At 48.8% G+C, this 22918-nt stretch overlaps 1 protein-coding gene across 2 annotated transcripts in view; it reads right to left on the reverse strand.

Moving 5' to 3' along the window:
• Positions 1-4816: 4816 nt before the first annotated feature.
• LOC135905325 (high-affinity choline transporter 1-like) overlaps positions 4817-22918 on the reverse strand; it is a 37000-nt gene continuing 18898 nt past the window's right edge. For both annotated transcript variants that reach the window (XM_065436357.1, XM_065436356.1), the window contains 6 exons: positions 16413-16561; positions 15764-15913; positions 15103-15232; positions 14374-14591; positions 11911-12599; positions 4817-5109 (listed from right to left, as the gene is read on the reverse strand). In XM_065436357.1, coding sequence (XP_065292429.1) covers positions 4944-5109; positions 11911-12599; positions 14374-14591; positions 15103-15232; positions 15764-15913; positions 16413-16561 — 1502 coding nt within the window. In that variant the 3' untranslated portion in view covers positions 4817-4943. The remainder of the gene's footprint in view (positions 5110-11910; positions 12600-14373; positions 14592-15102; positions 15233-15763; positions 15914-16412; positions 16562-22918) is intronic.

The raw sequence follows: 22918 nt of genomic DNA on the forward strand, positions 1-22918 counted from the left end.
CAAAAAATGGAATGGAAACAAAATGGGCCACGGACGGACGGACGGACGGAGGGACGGACGGAGGGACGGACGGACGGACAGACAGACAGACAGACCCTTATTTAGGTCCTGAGGTACGCTAGCGCTCAAGCCGGTAGAGCAGCGGCCGCTCCCACGTCGAAACGGGTAGGCCGAGCCTCACCGCCACGTCGCGGGCCCTCTGGATGGCCGCGAGTTGATGTAAAGGTCTGAGCTCCTGAGCCTGGCGCTCCATTCCTCTTCGTTCGTGCGTTGAGAATCCTGTAGCGAGGGGCACTGCCAGAGCATGTGATCTAACGTACAAGCGGCGCCACAATCTCGGCATTTTGGACAAGACGTTCGATGAACTGGCTGTGAGAATAAAGACTATTTACAAAAATGAGAACAAATAAATTAGAAGGGAAAATACGTACGATACCACAAAGGGCAATGCCTTGCTATTTGAGGCTTGAGCCGGTTGCCTAAGGACCAAAACATGCCGGAGCAAATATTCGGAAATAGATGAGGCATGTGCATGCTGCAGCTAAAATCCGGAGACTACTCAGCACATCCTAATGGACTACGAAGGGATTCACCCAGTGAGACTCGTAGGTAACGTTAATCTTCCAGAAGCACTTGGACGGAAGCATCAAAGTTGAAGCATCCATATGTCACCAGTCGAGATAAGCAAGAGATGTTTGGAGTATTGGTGAAAAAATATGCAGGAAAGGAATTGATACGACCGGATCTGTTACAGGCATAGGTAGCGGTACACGGTAGAAGTTTAGAGGAAGAGAAAAGAAACATTGAGGAGGTGTACACAAAAGAACGCTAGAAAAAAGAGCGTGTATAGCATACATGATTTACTCAAGAAGGCTAGGTCACTATTTGTCACCGCCCCGTTCCAAACTGGATGCCAATAACTCATCATTAGGGACTTTTAGCGCGTCCGGTATCCGGGAAAGCGCGGGCGGTTTTCCGGTTTAGCGGGGGCGTAAAGGTGAGCGGCCCGATCGGTGGCGCCAGCTGGTGGCGCAAAGCTCAACCACACAACCACAGAGCTAATTACTGTATTCTGCTTAGCTGCTGGGGTAAATATTCGACAGTGGCGTAGTCGTGTTCACAATTACGCCGCTGCCAAAAATTTGCACGAGTGGCGAAGCAGGATATGGTGAGTTACTGCAGTTTTAGCTATGCGTTTGTCTGGTTGAGCTCTACAACACCAGGCGGCTTCACCGCTCACGTTTACGCCCCGACCATCCGGTAACCCGCCCAAACCGCTCCCGTTTACCGGATTAGCGTACAAGCTAAACGTCTCTATTATAGAAACGCGGGAGAGAAGCCCGGTTGTCGCATGACGCGTTCTCAGCGCGTAAGCGCACCGTGGCGCGCCATGCATTTCGGAGGCCATGCTCAGGGTTCGCGGCGGCGGCGCTAGATGTCGCCATGTGTTCTTGTGGAAGAGCGAAACAGGAGTCCCGCTGCATTACACGTCTCATACGTAACTCGTTGCGACGGTGGCAATATGTTGTGGCACTATATTGATTCAATGCTAATGCATTACCGTCGACAGTCATCGTGAGAAGCTTCTGCCGGAATCTTATTTCATAATATTACCAACCGGTTCGTGGTCTATTATCCACAGTAGGTTTGTGCCTTTAAGTAAAGGATCATCATCATAATGGCTAACCAACAGGCTGTTAAGCCTGTTGGCATATCATCTCGAGGCCTATCAGTGCACCTTTACGCGTAAATCGTTTGTGTATACATTTCTGACCCTTTGTGACAGCGTAAATAAACAAATTTTGAGTGAGTGAGTGAGTGAGTGAATAAACTTTTATTTGGTCCAGTAAAGCGCGATAAAACGCGCACCTGGCTAATCCCACGACGGGACTGACAGATCTAGTCTGCCGGCCCGATCGCGGGCGCGCTGGACGGCCAGGATTTGATCCTCAAAGACGGGACTTCGCAGGAGGGCGTCCCACTCTTCCTTGGTGAACTTCGGGCCCAGCGACCCGCACTCCCAGAGCATATGAGGCAACGTAGCTACCTCACCACAGGCCACGCAAGAACATTTCGGATAAATCTCTGGATATATGCTATTAAGGGACGCCGGATTTGGGTACGAGTTCGTTTGCAGAAGTCTTTGTGTGACCGCCTGCGGCCTGCTTAACTTGGAGTGAGGCGGGGGAAAACCCTTCTCTCTAAGTAGAAATTGTGAGGCTTAGTAATTTTTACCCAGTGACAACTTCCGAAAGAACATGGTAGTATGTTCTTTCGAAATATATATATATATATATATATATATATATATATATATATATATATATTTGAAACGTGAGTGAGTGAAGAAACTTTTATTGCAGTTCCGGCGAGGACGCGAACTCGTCGCGCACCCGGCTAGTCCCACGTCGGGACCGGCAGGTCTAGCCCACCGGCCCGGTCGCGGGTACGCCGGACGGCCAGGATTTGCTTTTCTAGAGCGGGGCTACGCAGAAGCGAGTCCCACTCCTCCTTGATGAACTTGGGGTACGTCGACCCGCACCCCCACAGCATGTGCGCTAGAGTGGTGGTCTGCCCGCAGGAGGGGCAGGCCTCGTCGCGATACACGTCCGGGTAAGCCTCATGGAGAACGGACGGACACGGATACGTACTGGTCTGCAGAAGCCTAAGTGAAACGGCTTGCGCCCTATTCAACTTGGGGTGAGGGCGTGGAAAGACCCTTCTAGACATGTAGAAGAATATATATATATATATATATATATATATATATATATATATATATATATATATATATATATATATATATATATATATATATATTATGTCAGCTATCCCGAATTTGTCGTAAGGTTTTCGATTTCGGTCTCGTGGGGGTGCGGATATATAGCAGATTGGATGGCTGGGCCCAGTTGCCTTCCTTGCATCTTGTAACTGTAAACGCGCTCAATGATGAGAGGGAAGAGAGTGGACAGGATGAGGCGCTTATATATTGCATAGGCGTATTTATATGTTTCACAATGATATCCGCCGAGGTACCGACCAAGCCAGCCGCAGCTACCACAAACCTGGGTGGGTAAGCAGTGAAAGCTTCGCTTGAAAAAACAAATCAGAACAACTATTTCTTGTAACTACAGCTGACAGCTATGTTCGATCAATTCATAGCTGGTGCTTAAGCATGGTGTGCACCCATCATAAGCTTTGTAGAGCTTGAATTCAGCCAATGTTACAAATGCAGCGGCAGCTAGAAACACCCATAATGCAGCTTATTCGCTTTCAACTTGTTAGCGTTTGAAGTTAAGGGGACAGTACGTGGTGAATGCGTTTTGTACTTAGCTACAGACTCATAGTTCTCTAGCAGATCGTCACAGTGCCACAGTGCATACAACTCCACCTATAGTTTCCATCTTTCCCAATGCGGTAACACTAAACAGCAATTCGTCTGCAGCAACATATGTATTTATCTAAACTTGCACGAAGCGCAGGGTTGCTAACAAAAACCCTTCTTTTGAGTACTGCACGTGCGACGTTGCAATCACAACATGCCTCTTAGAGTCACTAATTTAAACGTTATATAGTGAAGAAGAAGAAACTTAATTAAAAAGAATCGTCCGGCAGTTTTTGCTGTGGTGGCCTCAGGTGGCCCCAATGCTTGGTCACTTAATCTGATAGCGCAGTCGGACGCTGGCTTTCATGAAACCAAAGGCCATTTAAATTAACCTAATGTTTGATTCATTTGTGCAAGCTTGCAAATTAAATGGTTCGTGACAGTGCGCGCCTCACAGCGGTACGAGGCAGCGCGCGTGGGCAATACGGATTGCGGCAGATATGCGACAGTGTACACGACACGCTGCGTTCCCTGGCAATGTGTAGTCGGAAACAACTTGTGGCAGCAAGATGGCGTCGAAAAAGAACGAAGAGCCGTGTGAAAGGGAGAGAATAAGCCTTTATTCTAGTGAAAAATGGCGTAAGCATTTCCTAGAATCATTTAACTGATTCGGTAATGAACATGTGTGTGAGACCGAAAGGTGAAGATCTTCTATCGCAAAGGCGCGGGAACCTGAAAAGCAGTTGAATACCGTCTGTCGCGAACATCTGAAGCCTAAGAACAATCGAATATCGGCGAATAGGTGCCACATTGGAATATCACCTGTCGCACAGCACTGGAAAATTAAGAAAATTATCGTTGCATATCACTTAAACATGAATTGATAACTTTTAAAACAAACTGGGTCGCGGCACGTTATCAGGCGACAAAGCCTAATTTCATCACTCGCCTTGTTCCACTTACACGTCCTTAGTTCAAGAGCCATTGCGCATTCCTGTGCTGTGCTAGCACCATAAATTTGTGCAAATGAAAATTCTAGCAGCCGCGCCTCCTTCCGTGCATATCCGTCGTTCTCAACCCATGTGCTATAGTGTTCACACCCGATAACTACGCCCCGAAAAAGTAAGCAGCGAATTTCTGTCCGTCCCGCCTCGTCAACCTTGAACAATTAGCATATTCTGCGTGTCCAGACAAAGAAGCATCACTGACGCTTGCAAACAGGAACACTGCCGGCGAACAGCGACAGCGCCTCTAACGCCTTACACCGCACAAACTAACTTTGTGGACATGCGGCCTCAGCATGGCCCGTCTCGTGTACGCATCGGTTGCCTTCGGACACCTCTATGGAACGTGTTACGGCTGCGCATATCTTGCAGCTACTTGCGTGCATCCTATTGGAAATTTAGCTCTACAGCGCTCGAAGTGTACTACAATGCGTGGTTAAGAGTTAGAGAGGATCGGCTGCGTGCATAAATACCCAAGTCGAACTGGTTCTCAAGAGACGGGCGCATTTTCTCTTTATCATTGCCACCGCGACCAACGTGGCGTTCGCTGGGAATGCGGCGGCACCAGGGCAGCTCAGTGGGGCTCCGCCTCGGTTGTGGTCTCGTCCGGGGGCCTACGGTTGCGGCGTCTCCGGGGTGTCGCTCTGCGCCAACTTGCTTGACTCCTGGCTGGAGCGGCCGTGCTTCTTGCGCTTGCGCTTGCTGGCCGACGTCTCGCTCGCGTCCTTGCTGACGTCGCCCGTCGCTGGTGTACCGGGACTCTTCAACGTCATTTCCGCTCTGCAAGACACACCCATTGCGGAGACGCTCAATTGGCAAGGAGGGGAGACAAAATGTAAGGCGAGCCGAGACAGGGAGGTCGACCATGACGAGCAATAGGCACACGTGGACTACTATGGGTCACTCAGGCAGTTGCACTTGACCTGCACATTTGTGCGAATATTTCACGCCATTGAGGGGTGTGGCCGCTGTCGCAGTATTTTGGCATCAGGAAATGGTACGGAGTCTTGTTTCAGGAAATCAAAGGCGCAAGGTAGACGCGGAGAAAGAGACATACCACTGGACGTCTTTGTGCGCGTCTAATTTGGCGCCTTTCATTGCCGGAAATATGAAACCTGCAGCGACTAGCTGAAACCAAGATTCTACGGAGTTTAGCTAGTTTAAAGTTGTCACGAGATAGAGGCCTCATTAAAGAAGTCGTGCTGAGAGCAAGGGCACAACAAGTGTTCGATAGTATCTGCGATCCACAATCATCGCACGTTGGTTCCTATTGAGAAAATGGAGACTGTATGCAAGAGCATGAATACCTCTACAAGAATAGCTATCGATTACAAGAGAAACACGAAAGCTCAGGTACGCACAAACTGAATACTCATGAAAGGATGGCGCAAACACACCGGGATGAGAAAGAAACACACGAACGAGCGCCGCTCATTTTTTTTTCTCGTCAACGTGTGTTCGCGCCATTCTTTCTTGATTATGGAATACAAACACGCCCAGCATTCAGCACTTCTAAGGCAAATTGAAGCAAGTCGTGCGTCAAGACAACCAAGCTATACTCAACAGAGGCGCAAAGGAAAGTTGTGCAAAAGAACCATACGAGATATTGGCAGAAATCTAAAGAAATGAAAACCGGCTCGTACTTTGTCAACCGCTTCGTCAAATCCGGTGCAACTCCTCCGTCACCCCAGGCTTTTCTTTCCATACTTTGTCGTACTACTGCCCCATGGGTGAGGTGCACGTGAACAGGGTTTAAAATGCCATAGATACAGGTCCTAACTTCTCCGAAGCTCCACTGTTCTAAGGTCGAGCCGTGTCCGCTATATCGAGTGAACAAGCTTTGTGTGGGCAGAAAGCTCACAATGAAGGGCAATACAAAATCTGCAAGGTAAGCAGGTTGTCTGCGGCAACTGTCGCGTCCGCGGTCACAGCAAACTTGAGTCCACTACCTCGCATTCCGAAGGAGGGACCGCTTGCTTAGTGCAATCACCGCGCTTAAAACGACACTTGAAGGGAAACAATTATTCAAGTTTAGATCCGATAACCTATTTCAAAACTATATTTTCGTTATTTCGCGGCAATATGTTGATCGTTCGGAGAGAAAGTTAAGGTTGAAGTACCGTTTCATTTTTTTTTTCGTGTCTATAACCCAGCGCCGATGTGTCAGTGTGACGTCATGGATATTAAAGTTTACTTTTGATATTTGGCCGTCGTGGCTCAGTAAAGGCTCCCAAAACTTGCCAATTGTAGTCTCTGCCTCATTTATTATACAATGCACTCCACTTTTGCCGATAACAAATGAAGGCGCCACCCATCTGTGAAGTCACGGCGCGAGCTTGTGCGGAAACTTCAAGGAGGCGTCGCCACCAGCCTTTCATCCTCGCGCTTTTTTCGGCTTACTGACCCTTTATTCGTAGTGAGGTTAGAGTAACCTTTCCGTTACGAAGTGTCTAAGACTACGTAGGACCTTCGCGCTACCTTCAGATTACAGTCGTTAGAAAACATGCAAAGCTCCTTCTCACACAGGGTGGCTTGCCCGTCATAAAGTATGCTATGTGAAATCCTGTGCACGCAAGCGAGAAAATCTACGAGTCTTAGCACCTTTCGACACCAATGAATGCCATAGTGCGGTGCAGGATTAATAACGAGAAAAAGTCATAAAGAAGTGGCTGTAGGTGTTAAATATGGTAAAGCATGACAGGCTACAGCAATGCACGTAAAGTGGACAATAACCGGTCTCTCAAAACGCCAAAATTATCAAAAGTAATGCGGCAAGGGCCCAACCAATTTTCAGGCTGGGGTTAATAAACAAAACTCGCACTATCGTCCGAAAGGCGAAGCACTGATTGCGACAGCAAATTCGACAGCTATACAAAGTAAGATTAGTATTTTTTTAAGCTGCATAAACTGCTTTAAACATTCGCTTACTAACGGTGAACGTTGTGGCGCGTGCACAGGCAAAAACGAACACATCTCACTCGATGACCACGCACACAAGCTGTCCGAACGCTGGCGTGGTGAATAGCGGCAGCAGCGGCGAGCGAATTCACCTTCGTACTTTATCTCTCTTCATTGTGAACTAGGCACGCGAGAACACTGCGTACACAAAGCCCTTACCTATCTCGGATCGCCTAGCCTTCGAAGCCACCGCAGACTGCCTCAAAGATAGGGCGCACCCCCTGCCACCCCCCCCCCTTTCTAGCACGCGCACATCTCCCAGCTCCGCACTCCCCCCCCCCCCCCCCCCCCTTGCACTCGCGAGAAGCCGTCCCCGCATCGAGCCACTAGCCTTCGCGGCTCACCCTCTCAAGCTTTCTCTCGCATCTGCAGCAAAGCGTGTCGCCGCAATCTACCCGAACTTGGACTTTATACGGATTACGGTGACGCCGTCGCCATCGACGGAAATTTGCCTTGAGCGTACTTATAATTGCTATGGCAACACAATTCGAAAAACGTTTCGGCAAGTTCCAGCGGTAGCGTCGCCGACTCCCATGTTGTGAAGCCGGGGTTCGAGTCCCTGTGGCACCGACTTTGTTGTTTCGTAAATATACAAAAATATCCCTTATTTTGCGGAGTTTCTCTCGCATGGCGAAAGTCTCTTTGCCACTTAGATCTCTTAATTGCAAAGGACAACTATCAGCACGTCCTTACTGCCGCTCGTAAGCCAGAACTATTGCACCGCCGGGTCACGCGTATAGGTGTGTTTACTGCTCCGTTTCTGCACTACGTTATGCTGGTGTATTTAAATGTGCTCTGTAGCGCACGTAATACCGGCTCAATAAAGTTACTCAATCTCGTGACCTGACCGTGGGTGGTACTGTCCGGCAGTGGTGAGGACGGATTGCTTCCTGTCATCTTGTCTTGCACGATGCAAGTAGCGAAAAAGGCTTTCGCCAGGTGGAGCAATACTGGAGTAAAAAGAAACGCAAGAAAAAGAATACTTGTGAATTGATATCCGACCAAGCTACCCAGCGCAGTTTACCGCAAGGCTATAACAGAACAGCCAGGCGTGCGGGGGAAACTAAAAAAGAACCAGAAAGCTCGCCCCACTCGTCTTCGCGGATAGCGTTTCCCTGTAGAGATGTCATCGCATAAGCTGCACTTGCCGCTACGCGGCAACTACATCTTATGCTAATGTTGTGTTAGTGTCGTGCTAGCGCTAGTGCTGTGTTGTGTTGCTATTGTGTTCTTCAACGTCACCCCCACGTGACATTATGCAGCGGCGACAGACACAGACGTCAGTATGCACTATACGGCATCGTGCTCAGGCCATAGGCAGGCCGCAGCGGTTCCTGCCCAAAGCGAGCCACGCACAGTTAGGACTCCTGAAGAGCAGCGCGAACAGGATGAACGAAGAAAGGAACAATAACGTCAATGTGCACGACGGCTTCACGCTCAGGCTCAGTAGGACCCAGTACAAGGCTCCGTCTAATTGGTCTATACGATGAAGTGACACCACAGCTCTGCTGACCAACCACCTTCGCAGTGTGAATTAGAGCCCATTTTGTTTGAAACCGAATTTCGTTGCACCATGTTGAACACAGTCATTGCATGTTTCGGTATAAAAGCGAGCCCTCAGCCACGTTGACACTGAGTACCATCGAAGCGAGCTATTGAATCAATATTCTTCATCACAATTGCGTAGAACCCAATCCATAGAGCACAATAAGTAGACGAAACAGCATCAAAGTGTGTTGAAACGGACGCAGTCGAAATTACTTTGAAACGTAGGAGTAACTATGACGCCTCTTACGATTTGCTTGAGGCACACGTTTACATGATATCGCGTCGGAGCACACCGGCCGAATGGAATGCGTTTCTCTCTCTCTACGAAAACGCACATCTCCGTTCTGGAATCAGATGCGGCCCTTGCTGCAGCAACGTCGAGCATGCTGATCAGCGCGGGCTGCACAGCAACTCACACAGAATGAACGCTGACGCGAGGGACGCATGTATTTAACTGTCCAGCGGGATTATGGCCGACGTACCTTAACGTGAAGCCTGCAAGAAAAAAAAAGAAATGAACAATACGTCGGACATACTTCCGTAAAAAGAGTGCCGGGCCCGTGTAACGTACCTGTCAAAGAAGTTGAAGGGAGTCGTCGGACGTGGCTTTCAGCACTGCCTTTTCGTTATTGTGGAAGGGCATAATTTGCCTTGTTTTGTTTTTAATGTCCCTTAAGTACAATATGCCTGCGAGAGGGCATTTCTTCCGTTCTCAGTTGCTCTGTCGTGACACCACACTCTTGACCGGATATCAAATCTCGGTATCGCCATTCGCCAGGTATATCGCTACCGGCCTGCTGCATCACCGTTGCCTGATACTACAACGTGATGTGGGCCCGGGAGGCACACACGAGTTTTGTCAGCATAACGCCGGAAGAAAAGTAAGCGAACAACTGGCGCCGGCAAAAAAATTTACAATGCCATCTTATTTTTCTTTTTCTTTTGCGAATGTCTTGTCGAGGAGACTAGTTTGAATGTAATCAAGAAAAGCTGGGGCCGAATTCACACAAACGTTTTATTTTGTAAGTGATCTTTGGCATTGGTTGGCGCCCTTCGCTAACGGTACGTCCAGCATCAAGATTGGCCGACTTTTTTTCTTGCGTACAATTCTAGCGTAAGAGGTTTTTGTGAACACGGGCCCTGTTTTACACGCCCAGACTGCACGTGAAGCATGCAACGGCAATGCCGTTCGGCGCCGCATTTCTTGGCCAAGCGCACGCGAAGTGTCGATGCGATGTAATTCGCCAAACTTGGAAACGGGCAACTCCTTTGCGCTGACTTGCGCAAAAGCACCTTTATACATAGTCTAAGGATTCGAATTTCAATTCCTTTTTTGCCCGTCGTTGTGGCGCAGTGGCTATTGCGTTGGGATTACTATGCTCGAGGGTGCGCGATGGAACGCCGGCTGAGGCAGCCGCATTTCGATGGGGGGTAAAATGCAAAAGCCAGTGCACGGTCCATTGGGCGCACGTTAAAGAACCCCAGATGGTCAAAATCAATTTGGAGTCTATTAATACGGCGTGTCTCATAATCAAATCATGGTTTCGGCGTGTAAAATACCAGAGTTTATTTCAATTTCGTCGGACAAAAAAAAAGTGAGAGGGAATTTTTCGGAAATGTTGCGCGTTTCTATGCATAATCTCAATTAGGCGCAAGTGTGTAGGCAGAAGCGTTTCCTCGCCAAGAAACGCAAACCGGCTCAGTGGTACAGCAGCTTTCAGCTTTGCAATATCACGAACTGGACTACATTGGTGTTCCCCACACCAGCTATGACGTACTTTTTTATTAATTTTGCTACATCGCTGATTATGTGACTTATGTCAGTTCGGTTAATTTTGAAATCAGGAGTGTTTGTCTTCAGTTGTTGCGTTAGGCTCAGAGTTGCGTCTCTCTTTCCGACGCAACTCTGAAGAGCAGCGGTTTATTTCGGACATTATGTCCAAGATAAACCGAAGTACGCCGTCAACAACGTGGAGAATTGAGCTGCAACGGTGTCCCTGTAGATATCTGCCGTACAAAGCAACGAGGCGAATAGAGTCCTTGTATACGTGAGCGACATACAAGAACAATATGACCACTATTCCAGAGCGGTGGGTTGCGGCGGGGCTCCCAGACTGATTGAGATGTTCTCGAACCGTTCGGATATCTGCGCGCGCATCAAGGTTGATCGTAGTCGATCGTTTGTGTGTCCGTACGTCCCATCAGTGACCGCGCACTTTTGTCTTGGGAGACGGAACCAACTAAAGTGCACTGAGCGTACATGGTTGCCGATTGTACGCGCAAAAAAAAAAACTACCACGGACGATTACGATACTCTCTTTATTTTGCGATATATTGGCTGGCACAGGCAATCAGTCTCGTATGGCACGTTTCAAACGGAGCGAAGTGTGGCGCCACTGCCTCACTAATCCGGAGATCGCGAGAGCCAGCTCGTGGTGCCTGCGCGCGGGTGGGATTCACAGCAGCCGCCGCAGACATACGTTCGCTCATGCAGCGCTTTGTTTCCATACAGACGGCGCGCGCTACAGTTGCGCCATATCGCTATAGCCATCGTCGCCGCAGAGGCCGTCTTGCGCGACACTACGCTTTTATTCTCACGTTTTCGTTCCACCAACGACAAAAGTGGCTCTTCGTCGCTGGGAAGTCGTGTCTTCAGTGTCAGCGGCGACAACTCACAAGCAAGCGTGACGCCAAGCCTCAGTGATCCCCGCGCCACATACCGCGGACTGACCTCAGCCTCTGACGCCGCGGTCGAGCGTAGCCCTCCCCACCCCACGGTACCCTGCCCCCCTCCGAAGCGCAGATGAGGCTGCCCGGGCCGTCGGCAACTTAGCGCATGCACAGGCCGTATACCTCCTGTCCTCCTCCGCTTTCCGCCTCACTCATGGTTCCGCGGCACACTCCTTCTGCGCTATTGCATTTCGTGCATCTCCCACTGCACTCCGCGTACGCTTTCATTTTTTCGCGAAACCCGTTCGCTCGGTCACGCCGACGCTCGCCGCAGGAACAGGCGTCTACTAAGAGCTGCGCTCGAAGATAAAGGAAAACAACAAGGCTCTTCGCCGGCTCACTTACGAGTGCTGTGATGTGCTGCTGGGAATCTTCTCGACTGGCGACGGCTTGTATTCCGAGGTGGTATGAGGCGTGATCCCAGCGGCGCCACGAGGCGTAGTCGACGCCGACGCACTACTGCCCGGAATCGCAGACGTCTCCGCCTTGATCGGCGTGAGCACAGGCTCGGGAGCAGCGGGTGGTGGTCCCACAGCAGCAGGCGCCCTCAATTCCGCGCCCTCAACCAAGGGCACCTTGTCGAGCACCTTGGCGTTGGGCTGGAAGCAGTTGAACACGTCCCAGTCGAGGGGCACGCGTCCACCGGCGAAGAGCCACGAGGCGACGCGGGACACCGCCACCAGGGTGAGGAAGCTGATGACCATGGAGAAGGTGCGGAACGGGAAGCGCTGCTCGCCCTGGTCGTAGTCGTAAAAGGGGTACTTGATGAAGGGTGGTATCTTCAGAATGCGCTCGCCGCCGCCCGCGCGCAGGAAGCAGCCGACCACGTAGGCGGCGAAGGAGCCGTACGTGTTGACGTGCTCCTTGAGGTAGACTACGCACACGAGCTGCGGGAAGAGGATCACGTAGACCAGGTCCGAGGAGAGGAACCACAGGGAGTAGATGGATTCGGCCGTGAGCGCCATGAAGGTGGCCAGCGCGCCCACCAGCACAATGGACACGCGCATAACGTAGATCACCTCCTTATCCGTGGCCTGCGAAGCACGGAATGCCAATTGAACGGTCACTGTAACGACAAAAATTGCATCACGCTGTAAGGGAATATTGCGAATCCAAAGAACACGTATACTAGTACTGCAGAATAAATCGAAAAAGAAGGAAAAACAGGGTGCTCCCCTAGTCATATAACCTGTTGCATCTCATCATGGGGCAACACATGCCTTACTCACTTATCCTCAGTTCAACATGTTCAGAATCAAGCAATACGTATATTCTTTAGTGGTTTTATGTCTCAGACCCCTAAGTTACATTTTACGCATCAAATTTTAACAATGCATAATCTGAAATGACATAGTGGAATTTTTATATTTAAGTACGTGTCCGGAAAGCTTCCATTTCCTTTGCTACATCCTAGTTCATTTCGTCATCTTTCATCGACTCTTCTTGTTACATAATATAGCTAATTAAAGCAAGCTCACTGCACATATTTAACGTGTTCCAATGTGGAATTGATTGCCAGCTGGTATAAAAGGTGGTTCTATTGATTCATTTAAAAGGAACTTGCGTTTACATGCGCTAAACAGACAGATAACTTTTCATTATTTTATTTATTTGCAACGTTCTTCTGTATGTTTAGACTTGTAGAATGAATATCGTCTTTTTCATAAATCTGATTGTTCGCGACGTAGTGTATACTGAAAGCTGCTCTACAGTGCATGATGGTACAGCTGCTCTACATGTTCTGAATAGCCTGATGCTGTTAATTGTATAGTTATATTGGAGGGCAGCACTTACGCGCCCATTCATGCGGTGAGCGTCGGCGTTGTCCCTCGGCGTAACCGAGCGAGCGGGCACAGAGAAAGATGAAAGCGAACGCTGAGCGCAGCGTGAGAAGAAAAGAGCAGTGCCGCGTAAGGCTTGCGACGACCGCTACACGATGGCGGCAGAGGAGTGGGCCTTCGTCTGTTCACCGATGGCATGCGGTGATCGCGTCGCACGATACTAATTATGGAAAGAACGCGTTGCATGAGCGGAAGCCTGTGTGTGACGGCTGCTGTGAACTGCGCCCACGCGTCACCCACACGCTGCCTGTCGAAAACGCATATAGAAAACGCATATAGAGCACCTTTTGTATTTCGCATTAAAGAGTATAGGTGAATCATGTATGAATTTTTTTCGTTGACATAAGGATTACCAAGGGGTCTCGCACATTACATCTTTTCACTCTGAGACCTCTTTGTGTATTTATGTCTTCTTTAAAATTAATATTTTTAAATTAAGAAGACAATACATAAAACAATCCTCGTATTCTCGATTATCCTCTCGCAAAGACGGTGGCACCACGACTGAGCCGCTGCGTCACGTCAGACGTCGCGGTCTCCTCGGTGATATGGCTTCCTTATCCGGAAATATCGGCGAAGGTCAATCCTTTATCTTGTAGTAAGGAGCGATAATTTCTTTGGAAAGAATTCTCTCATTTGAAACGATACGTGCCGATTGCTGTAAGAAGTGGGTATAGTCACCACCTCTACATATCATAATGCACTGCGTCATTATTACGTGATTATTGTGGCAATGGTCATTCATCTGAAATGCACATTCTCTTCTTCAACTTTTCACATTCAGCGAACCGTAGTGGCAGCTGCACGTGTGTGCACCCTTTGCCTTCTGGGATGATTACCCACCGCAGGAAATTGTCAGTGCTATGTGACGTTCCGCACTATTGGCTACAGAACGAGGCTCCAGGCTAGCCCGCCCCTGTTAGCCAAGTAAAAAAATATACACAAAGGGACCGGGCGGAGCACGCACGTTCTGCCTGATGCCCAGTTTGTAGATATTCCATGCGAACATGGAGGCCGCGCTGAGGATGGACGAGTCCGAAGAGGACATCACCGCCGCGGAGACGGCGCCCAGCCCCATGGCGGAGACGAAGCCGGGCGTCAGGTACTGCAGCACCAGCGGCAACGTCAGCGACGTCGCATCGCCCGTCAGTGGAACGGCCTTCGTGTAGCCCACCTGCGTGAAGTCTGCACGCAAGGGCAGGGAAAAGAGTTGGCGGTGCGAATACGCGTCGGTGAAGGCGAGTCATGCATGGGGCATGAACTGATTAGGAACGGAAAATAGCGTTCTCTGCGGCGTATGCATAGCGTCTCGAATTCCATCTGAGCATGGCAGCTTCATGAGACGGTGCAAAGTTAAAACAACCGCCGTGATAACCCCACACAATGGGTCCTGCTATTTCTCCCACGCGCGGTACGTGCCGTTCGATGGGATCGTCACTCATTTCCTGTCACGTCGGTCACCGAGTGGCACATCCATGCAGGCTACGTCCATCTGCTATGAATGCCCTCTCTCGGCAACCTTTCCTTGAGAGCTGAAGCGTATTTGATACTGCACCGGGAGGGCTGGTTGATAGGACCCAATTCTGTAGTGCAATGGACTTGGGGCCTTTTTTTCTGCTCCGTGATTCTGGCAATTACAAGTCGCTGGCACTGGCCGCGCACTCTGCTTTCCCCTGCGTAGCAATGCTGCACTCACTGGCTGCCTTGGCGACGGCGCCGATGATGACGGGCGGGATGGCCATGAACAGGCAGCCGAACGCCGCCATGTACGACAGCAGCTCGGCACCCTCGGCCGTGCGGCTCGAGAGAACCCGCTGGAAGTAGACCTGCGTGCGTAGTGCGTTGAGTGTGTTGTGGAGCGACAGGGAGTAAGGAGAGAGACGACGGGCCGCTTTTAGCAGGGAAACTTGGGTTAGTCGGAGAACTGTCACGTTGGACAAGCAGCGCTAGAGCAGGCGAGTACTTCACTCGGCCGTTTCTTGGACATGTAGGAGATTGGCACATATAAGAGGTTTTCGTATCTGTCCACGTCTCTAGCACAGCGTCTATGCCACGGAGTTCACTTCTGTTAACGCAATATTTTTGGAGCACGCAGTGCGAAGATAAGCGACTTTCACGACCGATACAGAAAAGCCATTAGTCGCACTTTCACAGGTCCCTGCACTATTGGAAAACGTGCGGTTAAATGTACACGCAGCAACAATAATTTCTTCGGTATGATATAGGGTACTTGTGTTCCTATTGTCGCGGGAGAGTAGTGCACTAGCCTGGAACTGGCGTAAAGGAGGTGGCTACATGAGTCGTGACAAGTCGGACAGAGAGCAATGCGAGAGGTTCGGGACACATGGTCCACCAACCTGCCAGGGCACGCCGCCCATCATGAGAAGCAGCATGTTGTCCCAGTAGGTGCCGAAGTCCTTCCACTCGATGCTGCCCACGAAGTCGTTCCTCGGGTACGAGATCGGGCCGACCGCCTCGTGGAACATGGCGAACGGCACCGACAGCCACTGAGCGACGAAGGGCGACGAATCAGCCATGTGCCACGTGATCAATATAGAAAATCGTAATTACGCTACTGAAGACTGTGGTACTGAAGTTACATAAACAGGACAAAAGCGCCTCGGAAAGGCTGGCCAACGTTCAAGTAGGTGGATTTATCTTTGTCAAAGGTGCCTTGTCAACCATCCAACCTTGACAAGGCCGCCTTCGACTAGATAGGTCCACCTATCGAAATGTTAGCCAGCCTTTCTGAGGAACTTCAGCCCTGTTTACCTAACTTCAATATCAAAGTGTGAAACTTCAGCTGTCAGCTCCCTTCTTAAATTTGGGCTTCTGAAGGCACGGTAGGAAGAAAACAATTCCAGAACGTCGTGCCTTAAGGCATGATCTACGACCTTATCTAGGACCTTATGAGATCCTAGATTATGCAGATGTCTCTTACTGTCGTCACACACAGTATCACTTATGAAGAATGTTGAGGAGGAAAACAACCAATGGACCGCATACCAGGCCCAAGAAGATGGCCAGGAGCTGGATGACGTCCGTGTAGGCGACCGAGTAGAGGCCGCCCGTGAACGTGTAGAAAAGGGCGATGCACGCGGACGCGACCACCGACTGTGTGCGCTCAAAGTCCATGATGACCTCTACGGTGGCGCCTGCACAGTGAATAATTGGAAGGCGATTCAAACATCCAGTTGGAAGTGCATCAAAGACAAGGTCTTCCTGAGAAAGTTTGGGGTGACAATCGGCACAGCCACTGCACACGGCGCTTACAGCGTCAGCGCTCACGTGCGGAGAGTATGAGGTGAGTACGAGGGCCAATTTTTTTTACTGTACTTAGTTTTATTCTAGACACCCACGGGGAGGCCCCACTTTAATCTACACGACTTTCGGCACTGGCCCGCGTTTTCAGATTGCACTGTCTCCGGGATCGCTCCACGAAAAATGCTAGAAAACGAGAAAACAGACACGGAAAAGTGGAGGTGACTCGCTAAGGAAGGCACTGTGTTCGAAATCGTGAACGAGTCTGTCCAAATAAACGATGATTTGGGGTGCTACGCAGGATGCGCCGAGTTTGGCAAAACTCGGGATCTTCACGAGCTCTGGCGACACCCCAAGATGAAAGCACGAATGGTACCGAGGCACAGTTTATCTTTCGACAAGCTAGCAGTTTCATTGGTTGATCTATATTCACTCTGGCTGGCTATCATTCCTTGGGCGTTGCCTTCTAGGCGGTCGACAAACTGGGGCTCACGTGATCATACCGTCGGTGCATGGTCGTGCCTTCTTTCACTTGTTTGTCGTTCCACCGAGTGCATTACATGCACAAGCGAGTTATAAAACAAACGCCTTTAGTACGATAATATTAGTTAGGTTGAAGTGGTTTAGAAGCATTTTAAAGCTTAGAACATGTACACTGAATGTGCATTAGACTAATTTATAATTTAGTACGCTTCGCATTATACCACGAGGGAACGCTGTGGTGGCGTCATCACATCGATTCACCGGGCGAGCATGGCGGCTAAGCATCGGAGGCGCCCAGTGTAAACAAACTCGTACAACGAGCTTGCAGTGCGCGACGTAGTGATCAGGCTCGACGATGACCACTATTTCTCGGATATTTCTGTTCCTCCGTGAGCAATCTTTCCGTGCACCCCGAAAGACTGCCAATAGCTTCGGCGATTTTACAGATCGCAACGCGCACCTACTATTCACGGCGCAGTGCTGAAGAAACAACTTGTCCGGTGCTGCTTCTGCGAGTGCACCGAGTTGATCCACTCTGGGTGACTGCGAGCGTCACGAACATTACATAGTGTGTGCAAAAGGAAGACAGCCTATATAGCTACGATGCGACAAGGAGGTGGTACCGACGATGGATCTCGCTACCAACACAGTGAAGGAGACATCGACAAGCTGCAGATAATTATGTTTCTACTGTTTCATATTTAGCATAATAAGAGTGCACGGAATAAGTCACTTTCGTAGTAACGAACTGAATGCCCAGCATTTAGTTTAAAGAAGGCAGTGAGAACCAATGAGCGTTCGTGCTTTTACACGCAAGTGGGCCCGCGAAAATATGGAAAAGATGAAGGTGACCTTCACTAACTTGGTGAGATAACAGAAATTCATGAGTGACATAGGGCCCGCAAAATTTATGGAAGAGTATCTTTATCCAGGTGAAATATCAATAGCAGGTACTGATATAAAGCAGGAAACTTATACAAAAATTTAATGGGTTGAACAGCACATGGAAGGCATTACCGAATCGTGATCGCCACATTACCGATATCCTTGAAAAAAGTCTAGAATCATTGCATTCTACCGGTTGTGCAATATGGGACATAAACCTAGAGGTCAACAAAGAAACTTGATATGTCAAGGACTGTGCAGAAAGCGAAGTAACAAAAATTGTTGGAGATAGCATTAAGGCAGGAAGACAGTGGCGTAGTAAACCGTGGCAACTGAAAAAAAGAATCGGCGGGCAGGCCATGCACGTGTTCGATCACTTGTTGCCCATTCATAAGAGGTGATTACATAAGCGTGACAGAATGGATGTCAAGGAGAGAGAACTACAGCCGAGGATGGTAGAAAATTGCATAATGGGACAAAAATATGATGTTTGTAGGCGTAGAATGCAATCAGCTCGTATAAGACAGGATTGTAGGGTGAGGCATTTGTTTTGCAGCGAACAAAAAAAGGTGTGTGGTGCTGACAGTAGAGACTCGTGAAGGTGCGGGGCCACCTCAGCTGCTGGCACACTAATCAACATGACAATTGGCTCTGAAAAAGAAAACCCCAGTCATGAAAAATAAAGCAACGTTGTTCCAACGCATTGTTTTATTATGAATACTACACTAGAGGCTTCCACAGTTAAGGGCACTTAGTACTAATAGTGCAACGAGCATTTTTCTTTGTAAATAATGGTTTGTATGCGGTTGATTCATTTCAATACACTTTTTTGCAGCAAAAGATTCTGCTGCTGGAGGCACTCAACCGCCTGGTGGCAGTAGGCGAGCGCCAGGCACGTGCTCTTGAGAGTGTGGCAGAGGTCCAGAGGGCTGCTCTGCAACAGTAGTATCGGGGCCCTCACTACTCTCCTGTCGAGCCCACAGAAGGCACCTTATAAAGGAGCTTTCAGTTTAACATTTTGTTTATTATTCAAGAACATGAATAAAATTATTGCAGTAAACATTGTGCTGTGCATATTAAGAGACTTGTAACATGCAATTGGTGTCACTTCAAGATAGGCATAAACGTAAGCCAGGCTGTGCCACTCTTGGACCATGTAAATAAAAAATACACTAATGCAGCATACACGTCATTGTGCTGTTTGTTCTTTCTATGTGCAAAAATACAGTGCGTGTTGATTAGCCACAAGATGAACGGCGTGTGTAATTCACAATGAAGACAGGAAACAGCAGGAGCTTAATAATGCTATCACCTATAGACCGTGCATATGACTGCAACACTCCCCGATTCAAATGTGCCCATGCATGTTCGATACCACATGTTCTTTAACATTGTCTTATAATTGCATGTACTATATTTCACACATCTTAAGCGCTTGCACAGCACACTTCTGATGTATCCATTTCATAGGCCAAATAATTGTACACTTTGTCCTTTTGTGTTTTATGAAAAGCAGCATCCTTTACAGTCTGCTAAACTTTCAGAAGACAGGAGAGGCCCCGCCCAGATGACCAAAGTGCAGCAGCCGATTGCCTCCACGTCTAAAGAAATAGTCCCTCTCCAACGAGCAGGTTGGAGAGGGACTATCTGTCCGGTGGCACGATGCCAGTCTAGAGTGCGTGTCCATTGGTGCAGGCTTGTGTTCACCTGCCTTCAATGCAGACTCCGCAGCCTCCTAAAGTTGTATCCGACTATAGAAACATGCCTTGCACCAGTTGCATAGACTTCTGCAACTTGATAGCACACAATGATCAGGAGCAGAAATCTATAAAGGCATCCAAGCAAAGCTGGCTGGCCACACTTCCATTATGAGGGGCTGTAAAAAGGTCTCGCCAAATATTTCCATGACGTCCTTGAAAAAGAGGTGGTGTTTGGCACTTCTTTGAATCAAAAACAGATTACAGTGAATGTTGTATAGCATATCAAAACAAACTGAGCTTGGTTATCTGCACAGCATGTAATGGGAGGTTGTGCTTCACATAGGAAACAAACTGCTCTGTCCACTACAATTTTCAGGCCGGCATGGCACCTTATTATGTCAACAGTGTCTATATACAAGTTACACTTTTCACAGGCCATTGATTTCACCATTATTTTTGTATGATGGTTCTTTCAATCAGTGCTTGTATTACATGAGCAGGTGGATTCGAAAGCAAAGCTTTGTTTGCAAACCTTCCGACTTCCATAATTGTGTGGCAAGGCACTGGCATGTTGTCGAATAGCTCACACTTCCTCGGTCCTGCACAAAAGAAGCCCAATGCTCTATTTGAAGCTGGATCGCACAACAATTCAACGGCACACAAAGTAGCGTAACACACACAGCAAAGCATTCTGCTGTGTGTATTTCTCTTCTTTGTGTCCCGTCGAATTGTTGGGCAATTAAACTTCAAGCTTCTATACCAATACACCGTCTTCAACCTCACCAATGCTCTAGTTATTAGGTCACAATGGTGCACATCTTTGAAATTTCCCAACACAAATTAACTCTCCAAAAAATCACAAATGTTAAATTTTGCAGCACAGGTGTATGTATGCACGTGCCATATTCTTTACCACTAAACTCACAGGAATCAAAGGGGCAAGCATTAACCAGCCATGCTGCTGCTGTTGCCATTATCATGACACCAATGGAAAGTGCCGGAGGGAAAGGTGTGACAGCGAGGGCTTATAATAAAAATAACGGTTACGAGACATGTTCAATGCCAATATATGCTGCATGTCGCTCAGCCTACTCTGGCATTGCGGCAAGGGTTTACTCGTTTGAGCATATCACGTTTTGTGTAATCATTGCTCTAAAGCTGTACAAATGGTCTATTTGCCTGCAATTTTTATTTTTATCATGGTGGCGCAAAGACCCGCTTTTTATTGGCATCTGCACCACATTTCTTCCGATATGTAATTTTGCCTTGGTGAGTCATGACATCTTCACGTACAGAGAGTTCTGCAGAGCATTGGATGTGCATTGTTCTACTGCTTAAGAATTAGAGCCCCATTATGAGAGGAAAATATACAATTTATCCATCCAGAATAATGCCGCCCCCCCAAAAAAAAGAAGATACACTGAATCTCTGGCACATGCATCGACAGTGAACAGAGCACACAATCTGAAGTATTTTCTTCATGCAAGCCAACACACTAAGATTCTCAAAGCATTTTCATTTCGCCACAAATGCATAGGCACAACCGGCTTGGCGCAACATCCACATATCGCGCTGCAACAAATTGTGCAATGCCTCGCTGTTTCATAGTGCGGCCGATAGATTACGCATGACTAAAATTCAGCATTGTGCATACTAAGTAACTTCACCAATGAAGAACCCCAAGTTTTTTATGGTATTAGGATTCATCGGTTACTTCACACAATTTCTGACATCCATTTATCTATTTATACTTAACTTCTTTCCCAGGAAAGTGAGCCATTTGGAAGGCACCCTGAGAGACAAGTAGAACAATCGGCAAAAAGTCATCAACCAGCGAAAAAGGCAGCATCATAAGCAGCCGCATGTGACATGTCGTTAACACAAAATTTAAGTCGGCTAATCAGAAGTCACAAATCTAGCAATATATATGGGGTGTCTAAACATTGCTTCAATGTGAATCACAGTAACGCTGACATTCGAGGCGCCTTAATTCCTACGTACGCTCCGTCAACACACCCGACTACATTCGTAATGTTCCCACGAAGTAGGAAGCATTATTTTACATATACCCGCTCAGCCGCAGTATTCTGGAAAGCTAGCCACCGCTTACGCACTGCCGCATCGATAAGCGCGTCAGACACATCTCTGACACAGTTGCTAACAGTAGTTTATGGCGTCCAATAACGCTCGGCACCGACGCTTCCCTGAAAACTCCCAGTCCCGTAGAAACGGAGGGCACAGATGACTTGCTCTACCACGGTGAGCGAATGAAGCCCACCACGCTGTCTCCGCAGACGAGAGTCTTCGCCTAGCTCGTCACACAGCCAGCGCACTGATGTCTTCGACAGGCGAAAAATGACGCTGAAACTCCCCATCGGTCATGTAGGTGAACGGGTCCGGACGGTCATACTGACGCTTGCTGCCGCTTGATGCAATGAAACAGGCTGCTGCTGCCGCCGCCATGTTCCCGAGTTGAACTCGGAGGGGGTTTCGCGATGTACGAGTTTAGCACGACTTCGCCTGTCAATCAAAACCAGAGGTCACGCCCCGCGCGAGGCATGTAACTCTTGTGCGCGCACCCACTACAGTCGGGCCACGCCCAACTTATCTTCCGGCAACAGCGACGCAGTGTCGAGCTGAGAGGTATCGACAATCTTGACTGCCGACATAAAACACGCACAACACGCTGTCATCGGTGATGTACTGAGCACCACTATCAAAAACAAAGCGTTGACTGTCACTGGCTTATGCACACACCTTCTCGGGCTGAGATGGCCGCACAACACGGTTTCATTACTTGCATTGTGGCCCGTAGCGCACAATCAATAATTATCGGCACGTCACTGTTGCTGCTTGCAAGGCGTCGATGCGCCGAGGGGGACGACGATGCTGAGGAGTGCGTATTGCAGCAGTCGTTTGAGATGGCTGCTTTGTCATCGGTGATGAAACGGAGCCACAGCGTCGTAAACACGATCAGCGTCCGAGCATCGCTCGCTTTTCTAGATCCAGTGCAATGGCAGTTCTTCATCACAAGCACTGCGCACTCAACAGTTCCAACACCTCTCTCCGTTCGAAATCTGATTTCATAACTGCACACAAGAGCCCTCACCTGCCAAAATGCGAGTGCTGCGGTGTCGTTACGATATCCATCTGCGATCGCTGCCGGCTCCAGCAGACGTAATC

The sequence above is a fragment of the Dermacentor albipictus genome, chromosome 3 (genome assembly GCF_038994185.2).
Source record: "Dermacentor albipictus isolate Rhodes 1998 colony chromosome 3, USDA_Dalb.pri_finalv2, whole genome shotgun sequence".
Lineage (NCBI taxonomy): Eukaryota > Metazoa > Arthropoda > Arachnida > Ixodida > Ixodidae > Dermacentor > Dermacentor albipictus.